Here is a 12,547-nt window from a genome sequence, read left to right on the forward strand (position 1 = left end):
TCGTATTCCCATGCCTAGGCGCACAGACATTTTATACAGACTTCTGTGTCCGCACTGGCGATTTGAAGCTATTTGCTGACGTATTGAACTCATTTGAACATCCCGATTTAGCTTGTAATCCCGTGCAGTGCAGCATCGCATACGTATACGTGCATAAATAGATAGATCTTCATCCATAAGTATATCCTTGTATGTATACGTACGCGTCTCGTCCTTGTAAAGTCATTGCTTCCTGTTTAAGGGATATGTACAGACGACTGCAGCGTTTTTCCTGATATGCATTTTTGAACGTTTTTCCTGCGGATCGTGTTTTCTCTCTGCACCCATCTGCCTGTGTATCAGATATCCACTGTATTCTTTCTCGCGATTCGGGATATCGTTCTTCCTTGTTCCATCATTTTGGTTTCCTGTTTCACTCCACGTCCTCCATCCTCCGCCCCGTCCCATTTGAACTCTTGGATCGAGTCAACCCACGCCGTTTTTGAGCTCTCCAGGGTTTTTCACTTCTTTCTTCATCATCGTCTTTTCCGCAGTCGGCGCGCGCTTTTCCTCCTCGCCGTCGGCGTCCTCTTTGTTTTTACTTTTTCCATCATGCTCGCGTCGGCGGCTCGTGGGAGCAGCTCCCGCCGCGGCGGTCGCGCCGTGGCCTCTCCAGACCAAGGCGCCCTGCGCAGGAACGTGCTCCGGCGCGCGGCGCGAGCGCCGTTCACGGAGGAGGCTGCGCGATCTCCGGCGGACGCAGAGAAGTCTTTCCTGCCCGACTTTGGGGGCTCGCCCGTGAAGAAGAGCGAGCTCTACTCGTCGACTTTGTCTCTGGAGGAAGTGAGTCTGGCGTCCACCGAGTGCCTCGCCTCCGTGCCGTCGTCCGCCGACCACTCCGATGCCGAATGCGGCTCCACGACGGGCCCGGAGCCGCGCGCGGCCGCGGCGCCGCGCGGCCGCGTCGCCGAGGAGGCCTGGGCGCAGGCGACGCAGGCAGAAGTTGAGCGGTTCTCAGCGGAGTCCGTCGCTTCGTCTTCGCTGACGTCCGTCTCGCCCGCAGAGCCTCCGCAGACGGCGCGGCCAGGTGTCTCCTCCTCGGACATCCTGATGCAGGGCCGATTCCAGTGCCAGTCAACTCGAAACCCCTTCCTCGCCCTCCAGAGCGCCGCCTCCGCGCCGTCGCGGCCCGCGGCCTCCATGTCGTTCTCCTCCTTCCGCCAGGCGACGACCACCTCAAACTCCGCTTCGACACCGAGTTCCTCTGCGGCGCCTCATTTGGGCCGCTCAGCCTCGCTGGCGACGCTGCCTCTCTCTGGCGCGTCGGCGCAGAGCGCGTCCCCAAACTCGGCGGTCTCACACGTCCTCCCGAGTTTCCAGTCGCAGTCCTCGTTCCCCAGCGCGCAGAGCGTGCGAAGCGCAGAGACGGCGGCAGTTCAGAGAACTGCGTCGTTCGCCGCAGAGGCGAAAGCAGAAGCCGCGCCGCCGGCGCCGGCCGTGTCGGCAGACGCGGCAGCTGTACGTACACAGCAGAAACCGAGGCAAATGAAAAAGAAACCTCGATTCGTCAGAGCCTGTCCCGCGGCTCTCGCGCGACGGGAAATTCCAACCAAACCTGTAAGAGAACACGCAGCAGCAGGAAGCGAGCGCGATGCAAACTGTCGCTCACGTGTGGGGACGCAAGTCGAGAAGTGCGCACGTCTGCGGGTGCGGTGTAGCTGTCTGCACCAACGACTCATAGAGCGTCGGTGTGTGGGTTCGTGTGCATTTTCTGTGTGCCTTTATTGTGTTTCGACCTTTGAGATAGATCATCAACTGGCGCCTGCATCCGTTGTAGTCGGTCTGTGCTGTCTCCTCTTTCTTTTTTTCCAGACTGGCCCTCTCGCTCCTAATCTTCTCTACAAGTACCGCTGCCCGGGCGGTCAGGGAATCCAAGTTCCTGCGGTACGTGGAGAGGCGAAGATCCAAGAAAGAAAGCGGTTGTAAAGCAGCGTCGGGTGTTCCTACATCTCTCTGGGGCACTGGGAACCACCGTCCGTTCCTTCTTTGCATGTATGTGCTTTTTTCCCTGTATCCCAGCGCGTTCGTGTGGGCGGATCTGTGTTGTTTTGTTGCAGTTGCGCATGGAGTCTGCGCCGACTAAGTTGAGCAATTGGCGGGTGTCCTGGCAGGAGCTTCTCTGCTACAACCCGCGGTCGTACGGGGCCACTCCTCTTTTCAAGGAAAACTATGTTGTCATGCGCGCCGGCCTCGAAAACTACATCTCCAACATCACCGATATCGTTTTTGTGGTACGTCGAGAGAGAGGGGAGAGTGACAGGCTTGTTGCGCTTCTCAGCGATGCGGAATTTTTTTGCTTCGGTGAGACGCGTGCGGAGTCGCAGAAAAAAAGGAACGCAGGTGACAGGCTCCTGCGGTGGTGAGACCTCACGAGTGTAGGCGTTTTTCCAGATTGTGGCGTTGCGCTGCACTTTGGGTTTTTTTTTCAGGACCGGAACTCCGCGCATCAGAATCCCGCCTATGTGTATCACGCCTACCTCGTGCCGCCTGTCACTCCGCACGACTACTCGACGGCCGCATGTGAGTTTTTTCTGCTTTTCTGTTCCTGTTTTTGTGTTGCCCCGCCAAGTTTTCTCCGTGTTTGTCGTTTGCGTTCGCTCTCTCTGTGTCGCGTGGGTCGTTCACCAGTGTCGCTTTTAGGGATTTAGGGTTTTTCTACGTGTTTGTGCCCTCTCGCGGAGTAGAGTTAAGGGCGTGTGCGTTGCAGGATCTCTCGGTCCAGCTGCTGCTTCAGATATCTGCTACTCGGAATGTCCGCGTTTCTCCAGATTCTGTCGGCGTGGGTGTTTTGAGACTGTTGTGTGACGTGTCTCGACTGCGTTTTGGCGTATTTGCCGGCTGTCAGGCATTCAGTGCTACACGAGCGACGACAGCTGGCTCGCGCGCGGCGCCTGGAAGCGCGAGGTGCGGAAGAAGGGGACGGTTGAGACTATGCAGCCTGCGAATCCGCTCGTTTTGCCGTTCGCCCCGCCCGAGGGCTCCGAGGAGACGAACGCGCAGCACTTCCGCTTTCGAAGCAAGGCTGCGCATCCACTCTACGGCACGCAGGCCGTGGCGCACGCGCAGAATGCGAAGAAGAAATTGCCTCTGCATCTTTGGGTCTTTTTGTCTGGCAAAGATATGCAAGCGCTAGATGGTGAGTGCGAGAACTGACCTCCAAGAGGGGGGAGGCGGCCCGGAGTCTCGCTGTGTGCATGCAGCGGCTTCTTCCTTTTCTCTCCGCAGAGGCCAGCGATGAAAGAGTGTCTCTGTGCCCTTCCGTGGGGTTCTCGCGTGTGTCTCCTTTTTTTGGGTGTGAATTTTCTTTTGCGCTCGCGCTCGCCTATTTTTTCTCGCGTGCGGGGGGAGGAGGGGTGAGCGAGGTCGTCCGTCTCCGTGCGTAGCGGAGCTTCAACGCTCCTCAACTCAGCTTCTTCCTCCCCTTCGGCTGGCGTCGGGCGTCTCGCGGGTTCCTGGAATGCGGTCCTGTCTGGCTCCCCGCGCGTGTGGTTTTCCTCTCAGGCATTGTGTTGACGTGGAAGTTTCTTCGCTTTGCGTCCGAGATTCCGCCGGGCGAGTTCGTTGAGGGCCCCGGCGAGGCGACGGCGCCCACGAAGGAGGGTGCGATGGGCGCTCGCTTCTGGGGGGCGAACCGCGCTTCCGGTCAGGGTCAGTATCACCAGTACCACTCTGCGGTGAGTCGTCGAGGGACGAGGCGGCGCGAGGCTGCAGCAGAGGGAGGCACTTTGTCTCTGAGAAGGCGCGATCCACGCGTCGCTAGCCTGTCGCGTGGCGGAAGCCGCCTGCGCGCGCGACGCTCGTCCTGCATCCTCCCTCTCTCCCTCTCTGTCGTTTTTTCGCAGGGAAGAAACCCCGCGCAGGACCAAACTGTGGACGCGGCCGGCGCAGCGCCACAGAGCACAAACGGTGAGTCCGCCGTGCCTCCGGGCAGTTCGTCGGTGAACGTACGCGCGGGGGGAGGGCAGAGACCCGCGGATTGACGCGTTCGCTCGTCTGGTTTTGCACGCGTGGGCGATTTTTCGAAGGGTATCCGGTCTGAGGCGGTTCCTGTTCTTCTGTTGCTGCACCTGGAGGCGTCATCACACGTACGTGGAGGTGCGTTGGGGCGTGTGCATCGCTAGGCCCGCGCTCCTTCTCTCCGTTTGGTCCCTTCATCTACGACACGAAGGGAGTCGAGGAGGAAAAGAAGTACCGCGTGTCTTTCCTGATGGTTGACATTCCGGGCTACGGCAACTCCTCGGGACACCCTTCGCCCGACACTATCCGCAGCAACGTGCTTCAGGTGAGAAAGCCACGCGGCGCGGTAAGGGGAGAGAAGGGGGGGAGGACGTGGCGCACACGCGCGCTGTGGAGCGACGAGGAGAGGGACGAAGCGCGAAGCAAGGCAACAAGAAATAGGCAGAGAAGGCAGTCAGCTGCGCGCGAGGCGGTCGCCTGCGCGGCCGGCGTTGCAAATCAGTCTTTGTTGTGGCACGTCACCCCCGTTTTCTTCGATTTTCTCTTTTTTAGGCCGTGAAGCACGCGTTGATGGAGCTCGTAGAGCACCACGAGGAAGACGACATCGTGGTGAACATCCTCGGCTACTCGTTGGGGTGCGCAGTTGCGCTGTCGCTGGCGGCGGACCTAGCTGAATGCATCGCGAAGGACGTTGCGCGCGCGCAGCCAGCACGGGCGGACTCGAACGCATCCTTCGGCGCCTCTGGGCGGATCGCCACTGCCTCACAGGCCTGGGAAGAGAAGCTGAAGGCCGCCAAGTGGGACGAGCGGCCGCCGAGCGGGAACAACGGCAAAGTCCACTCAGGCATCTCGTTCGACGACTCGAACCTAACCTTCAGAGACACCTGCAACCTGACCATGTTCGAGGAGAACGGAAGGCCGCACGTCGTCCCGCTCGACACCGAGTTCGCCAGTGAACCGCAGAAAACACAGGGTCTGCGCCTCGGGGTGAGCACCGGGAAAGGGAAAGATAGAGAGGAAGCGGGTGGGGGGGGAGGGGGGGGGGGGAGTGTGCGTTTGTGTGTATGTGTTGCTCCGCCTGCTTTTTTTCGCGTTTTTTCCTGGTTTCACGCAACCTCCTCGGGTTTGGTTCCTTCTCTAGATTCTAAACCGCCCTATGCATGCCTTTTCCGAGATTTTTTTTTTTAGATCAACCGCCTCGTGCTGCTGGCGCCCTTCACATCCATCCAGGCAATGGCTGGGCGCGTTGCAGCCGCGACAGTTGGAGGCGGCGGGCTCATCAGTCGAGCCGCGAGCGCCCTCGTCAGTCGCCAAATCAACTGGGACAACGAAGTCTCTATGAAGCGCCTCTTCGAGTCCATGTACAGTAAGGCCCCGAAAGTCCAAACTGCAGAGTGCCCCTTTTATGACACGTATATGCATGCGAGTCGTTGTTTCTACAAGGGTGTGTGTGTGTCCATATATGTATATATATCTACGTATACTCGATTGCAGATGTATACTCTGTACCGTGTAAACACATTTACATATTTATCTACCTATGTGTGTCTGGGGTGTATGTGGGCGACAGCTCGGTTCCTCGGGTGGGTGTATAGACACGTGCATGCGATTGGCTTCTTTGTCTGTCGCACGGCTTTGCAGAAATCCAATCGACCTCGCAAGCGGACGTCTTCCGGAACTTCCGGTTGTATATCCAGCACGGAGACCACGACAACGTGATTCCGTGGACGATGGGGTACGAGCTCTTTTCCCTCGCCAAGTCCCTCCGCTCTGCGTACAACATGTCCCACATTCCCCTCAAGGTGAGCGAAGCAGGACAGGGGTAGCCGCACTGCTTTTGCGGCGACAGCGCGGCGTTTTTGCGCCTTGTGCGTCACGTCGGCCTGCTTCGCGTAGTCGTCCATGCACCGAGGGTCGCGCGCGAAGTCGGGGCTTTCCGAGGCCCTTCTGTATCCGCGTCAGTTTCCTTGAAAGGGAAGGAGAGAAGACGAGCGGCAGGAAGCTCCACGATCTCCCCGCGACGATGGTGCCTCTCTCTCTGTGTGTTCAGTTTGACAAGATGCCGGGCGAGACGCACGCGACTATTTTGTCTGGTCAGAGCGAGATGACGCTGCTCGAGAACTGCTTCGCGCCCTACCGCTTGCATCCCGCGGCGCCGCTCGCGCTCCTCAAGTTCTACTCGCGCGTCACGCACCTCCCTGCCATGGGCGTCCCCCCGCGCTCCACGACTCAAACGCAGGCTCAGCAGGGTCAGTCCACCACCTCCGCGCGCCGTCCCCCGGGGTCAGTACGCGCGGTGGCCTCGAATTCCGCCGTGTACGTGCGGGCAAACACCGCGGCAGGTGTGTCTTTCAGTTCGCGCGCCGCGTCGTATTCGACGGTGACCACCGGCGGCAACGCGGGCTGCACTTACATTGTCAAGGCAGCCGACGGCCGGAGCCGACGGCTTAGATACTCCAACAGCGACTCCGTCCTCGCGCCAGAAGGCAGCGAGACATCCCAAGGTGCGCGACTGGGCAGCATCCTACGCCGTGATGTGCCTTCTTCGCCGGCGGAGGGAACGAGAGACGATGTGCACGGTCAGAGCCTTTATTCAGCCGTGAGGTGCCTGCGATCAAAATCTGTCGCTGCCGCGTTCTATTCACCTTTCTTTCGATATCTGTCCCGTGCGTTTGTGCAGGAACGGGCGAGCCGCCGTCGCCTCAAGATTCAGGTCCCTCCCCGATTTCTCAAGCCGCAAGGGCCTCCTCAACAGCTGGCGCTAACGAGTCGTATTCAGCGGCGTTTGCGGCGATATGCGCCTACTCTGCAACCTCGACGCGCCTAACCACTTCTCAGTCTGCCGATGAACTGTCAAAATGCTGCTTCGCTCTGCCTTCCAACTCTGGCGCCACGGTGCTGTCCTCAGCGTCGCGCCCAGCCCTCTGCAGATCGGGCTCGTCCGTCGCCAGCTACACAGCGACGCGAGCGACTCCGACCCCGACCGAGGCCTGTGCGGTGCCGGTGAGCTCGGGCGCGGTCAGCACGGCGTTGCCGCCACTCCCCACGTCGGCGTTGACGCGTTCGCAGACGTCGTTAGTCTCGCAGGGCTCCATGCTTACGCAGCGTTCGCTCGGGAGTCACGCGAGTAGCGTCTCTCTGCTCTCGACGATGCACACGGCGCGACCGTCGCTTGTCAGCAGCGGCGCAGTGACGACTAAAACAACGACGTCTGTCGTGTACCGGCGCGCGAAGACACTCGGCGCAGGATGCTGAGCGAGAGAGTGCCGAGTCAAACGATTCAGCAAAGCGAGTCTTGGCGCGGACACGCGCCGCTAATGATGGAGACAGAGGGATACAGTCACAGGTTCAGGCTCATCAGTGCCCTGTGCTGAAGGACATCCGCACCCCCGACCTTCGACGTCTGACTTTACGTGCAAATGTCGCGTCTCGTGGTGTGGATGAGGAGGCGCGTTTTCTCTTCTCACGTTCGCGTAGAGGACGCCAGGTGCCGGCGTGTGCAGGCCTCGAAGACGGGCAAAGACCCGCGGCTCGAGCCGAGACCGGAGCCGCGCGGGCGCGCCTTTCACCTCGATTCGAGTTGCAGGGCGACGGTGCTCGATCAGAGTGCATGTATTCGTGTCAGGTATACTGAGGCGGGTCGTGGAATGCAGATGTGCATGCAGTGCGCGCAAAAGGCGCGAGCGAAACGTACAGGGTTTACTCCTTCTCGGTCAGCGTGGGGTTCTAGGAGCCGGTTCAAGGCAGCGCACCGGTCGTCGGGCGCCAAGAATGTGAGGCGCGGCAGCTGAATCGAGAATTCAGCGGGAGACGCAAAGAAAGCGTACACGAACTCGCGCAGAGTCGTGCGGAAGGTGTTCAGGTGGCGGAGAGAAAGCAGGCTGCGGGAAGTCCCGCCGTGGAGACTTCGTGGCCCCTGGGGGGACGGCATCTCGCGTGCGCGAGCGCTGGGATTTGCCTGCGCCTCTGACGATGTGAGGCGGGTTTCGTGCGCTTCTTGCCTCGCCACGGGGTTCAGTCCTGTTGTTGCTCAGGGAATGTGGAATCGTGGACGCATGTATTCTTCGGGTCGCTTCGCATGTAGGTGTGTCTTTGTGAGCGGCGCGTATGTGAGCCGTGTAGCGAGGCGCGGAGGATGTGTGTGGCGAGAGATACAGGCCTGGAGAAGAAGGGCTGCGCGTTCCATCTTTTTAAAACATGTCTGCGTGCGTAGCATGACTCGTGATCATCCTGTTTTTAAAGAACTGGTCGCTCTCTCGGAAGGCCTCCAGTTCGATGTGAGAGACAAGACGTGCTGGCGTTCGAAGCGAGGGTTTCCAAGATCCTGAGGTGCGTCACGCATTTGCGATAAAGAACGGAGACAACCGACGCAAAGGATGATGACGCACCAGGGTCTCTCGAAGGTGATCAGTCTTCCTCGCTAGTTCCGCTTGTCTCGCTGGCTTTTCTTTTCGCCGGAGTCTAGGGTGTGTGATCATTTTTAATAGCTCCTTCGCGGGCGTTTCGCGTATTTATATTTCAACCCACACGGGTGAAGGCATTGTGGTGTGGAACTCGGCGTCGCCTGGTTGAAAACAAAGCTCATTTTGTCAATCCTGTACGGAAAAAAGAGCTCCGCCGCGCAGGCGACCGTCTAGTTCGCACAAAGTTGCCCTGAGAGCATATTCAAACCGGTCAGAGGACGCGGAAGTAGCCGCACCACGCGGAGGCGAGCACGTGGTGTACTGAATCTAGCAGTACGCGACAGCACCGCGGAAGTCGCAGAGGGCAAATTCGCTTAAGTCGCCGCGCGATCATGAGCAATTTTGGGGTATCCATTCATCCATTTTTCTAATGTGAAGCCTTTTTCGCTTGCAAGCTGCCCTAGCACGCACTTCGAGGTCTTCTACGCCGGCGCATGACGGACGAGCGGTATGCAGCAGGCAAATTTGAATCTCCAGAGCGCTGTCTCACTGGCGGCCTGGCATTTCCTGTATATACGGTTCCTACGCAGCGAGAACAGCTGGAGACGCCGTCGTAACGTTAAGAAACGGCAAGGGGGGTGGAGACCCTTATCGCAAACGCATGCTCGTCTTCCGCAAGGAGACAAGCATCTGTAGCGCCGTAGCCCAAGACGCGCGCGTCAGGTACTGCGTGGCAGTGAAAAGTGAAAATCGTCGAGCTCCCGCCTGAGAACCATCGGAAACGAAGGGATTAGTTTTTTTCGTAGTGTGTCACACCTCTGCAGGGTGACAGTCTGACTGTGCGAAGGTGAAGGCAGTCCCATCCTTACGCACGTTAGTCGCGGCTTCCTGTGTCGGTTTGAAGGGGTCACGGACTTGCGATACACTTCGGCTGCGGATACAAGGTGTCCGGAGTTCGTGGGAGTGATCCGAAAGCTCCAAATTCATGAGTCTTCCAACAGCCCCCGCAGACGTTAAGACAGCTGCTTGGACGATTGCGTTCGTTTCTGCAGCGGACGGAGGATCATGACCTGCAGCCATCATTTCTGTGCGTCTTATCAGCACGTGAGCGGCATCGTGCACCGGTTCGACGGCTAACATGGAGACCCCAGAAGGGCTTTAGCATACAGAATGACTGCGGAGCGAAAACCCCCGAACTGGAGCGAAGCGCTACAGAAGAAGTCTTGACAGCACTCAAAAGGCGTGCAGCGCTTCAGCACTGAGCGAGCACCTGGCGGCTTAGATGTCGCTGGCAGGACTCGCGATCGTTCGATTGGAAACACCTGACCGGCGGCCACGGGTTTGCACTGGTGCGCATCCTCTGCAGACGTGCACGCCTTTCTACATCCGTGCGGACACCGTACTGTGTAGGACTCTGGCTTACAATAGGTGTAGCGATCATAGGTTCAGGGCCCTGTGCTGGGCATGGCTGCATCCTCAGAGCAATGCGATTTCCCTCTAGTTGAAAGATCGCTTATTACTGCGCCATCAAAGAACCCAGCGCGTTGCTAAAATGTCATCCCTTCGGGAAACCTGGATGCAGAGTCCCTGACGCGCCTAGAAGTGAGGCGACGTGAACAGCTCTGCACCAACTGTATTTCAAGTCGACAAGAGATGCGCCACAGCCAAAATGGGTCATATATACCCCAGATCACAGTTCTAACTTAAAGTGGACCCGGTTCGGTTCACAGCAGAGCATGAAGGCTAAAAACGATTTCTGACATGACAGCACCTTTCTGGGATGCTCGGACGCCGTGAAAACGAAGTTCAGCTACTCCGTAGGCACAGGACAGCATGCATTCTCTAAAACGATCTGCCCGGAGAGGTTTCTAAGACATGCCGATCCCCTCTCTCTTACGCAATAGGGACGTGTAGTGCAACGATGCATTTGTGCGTTCATCTCTCTGGAGCGAAGTGCTGTCGGCACGTACTACTCTGGACTCGCAACCAAACGGGCACTGGAATTCAGGTCGCAGTGGTGGAACTCCACGGACTTCTTTCATAGGGCACTCGAGCATTTTACGCACGATAAAAAACACATCGTGTTGACAGGTACCAGTTCACACCGCACGGGGTTAACCGACTATAGACACGTGGCCAGAGGCTAAAAAAAATGGAAATCGTAGGACTGGGAATCGCCATTTTCGATCGCGTCATTTCCTTGGTGGCTTCTAGAGAAGCCTAAAGGGAAGAAAACCGTTCTTTTCAGCGGAACTACTGCAGAGAACGGTTGCCCAGAAACAACTATCGCGGAAAACAGATTGCCAATGTCGGTCCATCTTCGTTGATCGGCCCACAGAAAGGTGCACTTTTGACAAGGAGTCAGAGCGAAGAGGCTGTGCATGGCTGCCCCTCTTCGCGCGACAGAATATCCGTCCTTATTCAATCCCGCGTGTCGCATCTCTCGCGTCCTCGAGCACAGCAGATAGGAAATAGGCAACTCCCCTTCGCATCGCCGGCATCCGAGGTCAACAAGCCAGGAGTCTACGAAAGTGACAAAAGTACTGCGTCACCGGAGGCAGAACCATGTCTTGACTGGTAGGGCGTGTCTGACGATTCCCACTTTTATTCACGCACGCTTATTTACGGCTCTTGCACTTGGACGCCTTCTTCGTTCCTGTCTTGGTGGTGGCCTTGGCCTTCTTCGGCGCCGCCTTCTTAGCAACAGTCTTCTTGGCGACCACCTTCTTCCCCTTTTTCATGGTGGCCGATGAAGCAGCGGGCGCCGCCTTCTTGGGAGCAGCTGGAGTGTTTTTCTTGGGGGCAGCCGCCTTCTTGATGGCGGGCTTGCTGGGAGCCTTCTTCGCAGGCTTCGACTTGGGACGGGCTGCCATCTTGACTGTGCTGGTAAACCACAGACACAGAAAAAAGTTTATGGATGCGGCTGCGCTGGCGTGGCACTCTGCCGTCCTGTCCGGGTACAGCCTGCGGATGGTTAGAGTAAATACAAGGAACGCGTCCAAAAATTCTAGGAACAGGATACGTACTGAATCGGATAGCTTATGCAAATGCTGAACTTGGAACAATCCCAGTCACGCACATTCTCAGCGCGTGGGTTCCATCCACGCAGACGGTCGCGGCACTCCTACTTCAAATGCAGATAGAGGAAAATATCTACCACGAGCGAGAGGCGACGGTCTCGCGATTTGTGAGGAGTGCGTCTACATCCGGCATCCTGCGATTCCCCCCGGGTACACCGCACTTGTCTATTTAGCAAGACAGACGAGAGTTGGGTACGGAAACCAAGACGGATTCGCAGCGATGACAGCTTCAAAAAGTGCCTCTTAACTACTCAACTGTGTCTAGACCACATCACGCGCAAAGGCCTGCCCGTTTCGTGCACTCGGCTGCCGAGTTCGCACGAAAGACGACAGTTCTTCCTTGGGGGTCTGCACCGTCCCCCTCCCCCCGTCTTCCCCCATCTAGGTTCCTTGGACGGGCGGTTTTCGACTCACCCTTTTTAGAGACTCGGCGGGAAAAGCTAGTCTTAAGGGAAGCAGAAAATATGCCGGAAAGTGTGTAAAACGTGATTCACGTTCTTGGTTGGCTTGCCTGGGCGCGACACTGGAGAAACGAAAAACCGATAACGAAAAGAACTGATATGTCGTCTCCGCCGTCTTGCGTACCAGCCGCTCATCACCCCGCGCGGGCCGTCTTCGCTCGCACCGCGGCGGGGGTGAGCGGGATTGTCAAGCGGGGAAGAAGACGGCGGGGCGAATGTGGGCAGCGAAAACTGACTTGCAGGGGTTGTTTTCAGCTGGGGAGGAACGCTGCTCCACTGCTGCTTCTGTCACCAAGACATAAAAAAATTTATGACACTCCTCAACCGCGGGACTGAGCTACTGCATTTATGAAAGTGTCCGCCGGTCAGCATTCCCTAGCCACGTCTAGTCACGCGTATTTGAGCTACAGAAAGCGACAGCCACCTCTGCACAAGAAGTTTTCACGACGTCTAGAGCACCGAGACCGAGCATGCCACCTGTCTTCGGGCCGTAACCCTAAAGACTGCACAAGGCTGCATGAAGGATGCCTCAATAGGAAAGACAGTGAACGCGCCTTCCCAAGATAGCGAAGCGGCGCCACAGCGTAGAGGAAGCAGACATATATAG

General features: G+C 57.8%; 2 protein-coding genes across 2 annotated transcripts; one reads left to right on the plus strand and one right to left on the minus strand.

Annotated features, from left to right (window-relative positions):
* Positions 1–591: 591 nt before the first annotated feature.
* BESB_079030 (uncharacterized protein) lies at positions 592–7,251 on the plus strand (the record flags this gene model as incomplete). The annotated part of the gene is made up of 13 exons (XM_029366265.1): positions 592–1,596; positions 1,852–1,923; positions 2,097–2,270; positions 2,469–2,559; positions 2,885–3,175; positions 3,541–3,713; positions 3,882–3,945; positions 4,161–4,321; positions 4,549–4,983; positions 5,185–5,362; positions 5,638–5,798; positions 6,047–6,500; positions 6,677–7,251. The coding sequence occupies 13 exons, from the start codon at positions 592–594 to the stop codon at positions 7,249–7,251; spliced, it is 3,834 nt and encodes a 1,277-aa protein (XP_029217696.1).
* A 3,766-nt stretch (positions 7,252–11,017) lies between these two features.
* Positions 11,018–11,272, minus strand: BESB_079040 (uncharacterized protein; the record flags this gene model as incomplete). Its single annotated transcript, XM_029366266.1, has 1 exon — positions 11,018–11,272. The coding sequence occupies one exon, from the start codon at positions 11,270–11,272 to the stop codon at positions 11,018–11,020; it is 255 nt and encodes an 84-aa protein (XP_029217697.1).
* Positions 11,273–12,547: the final 1,275 nt, after the last annotated feature.

Source organism: Besnoitia besnoiti, chromosome VII, assembly GCF_002563875.1.
Source record: "Besnoitia besnoiti strain Bb-Ger1 chromosome VII, whole genome shotgun sequence".
NCBI lineage: Eukaryota > Apicomplexa > Conoidasida > Eucoccidiorida > Sarcocystidae > Besnoitia > Besnoitia besnoiti.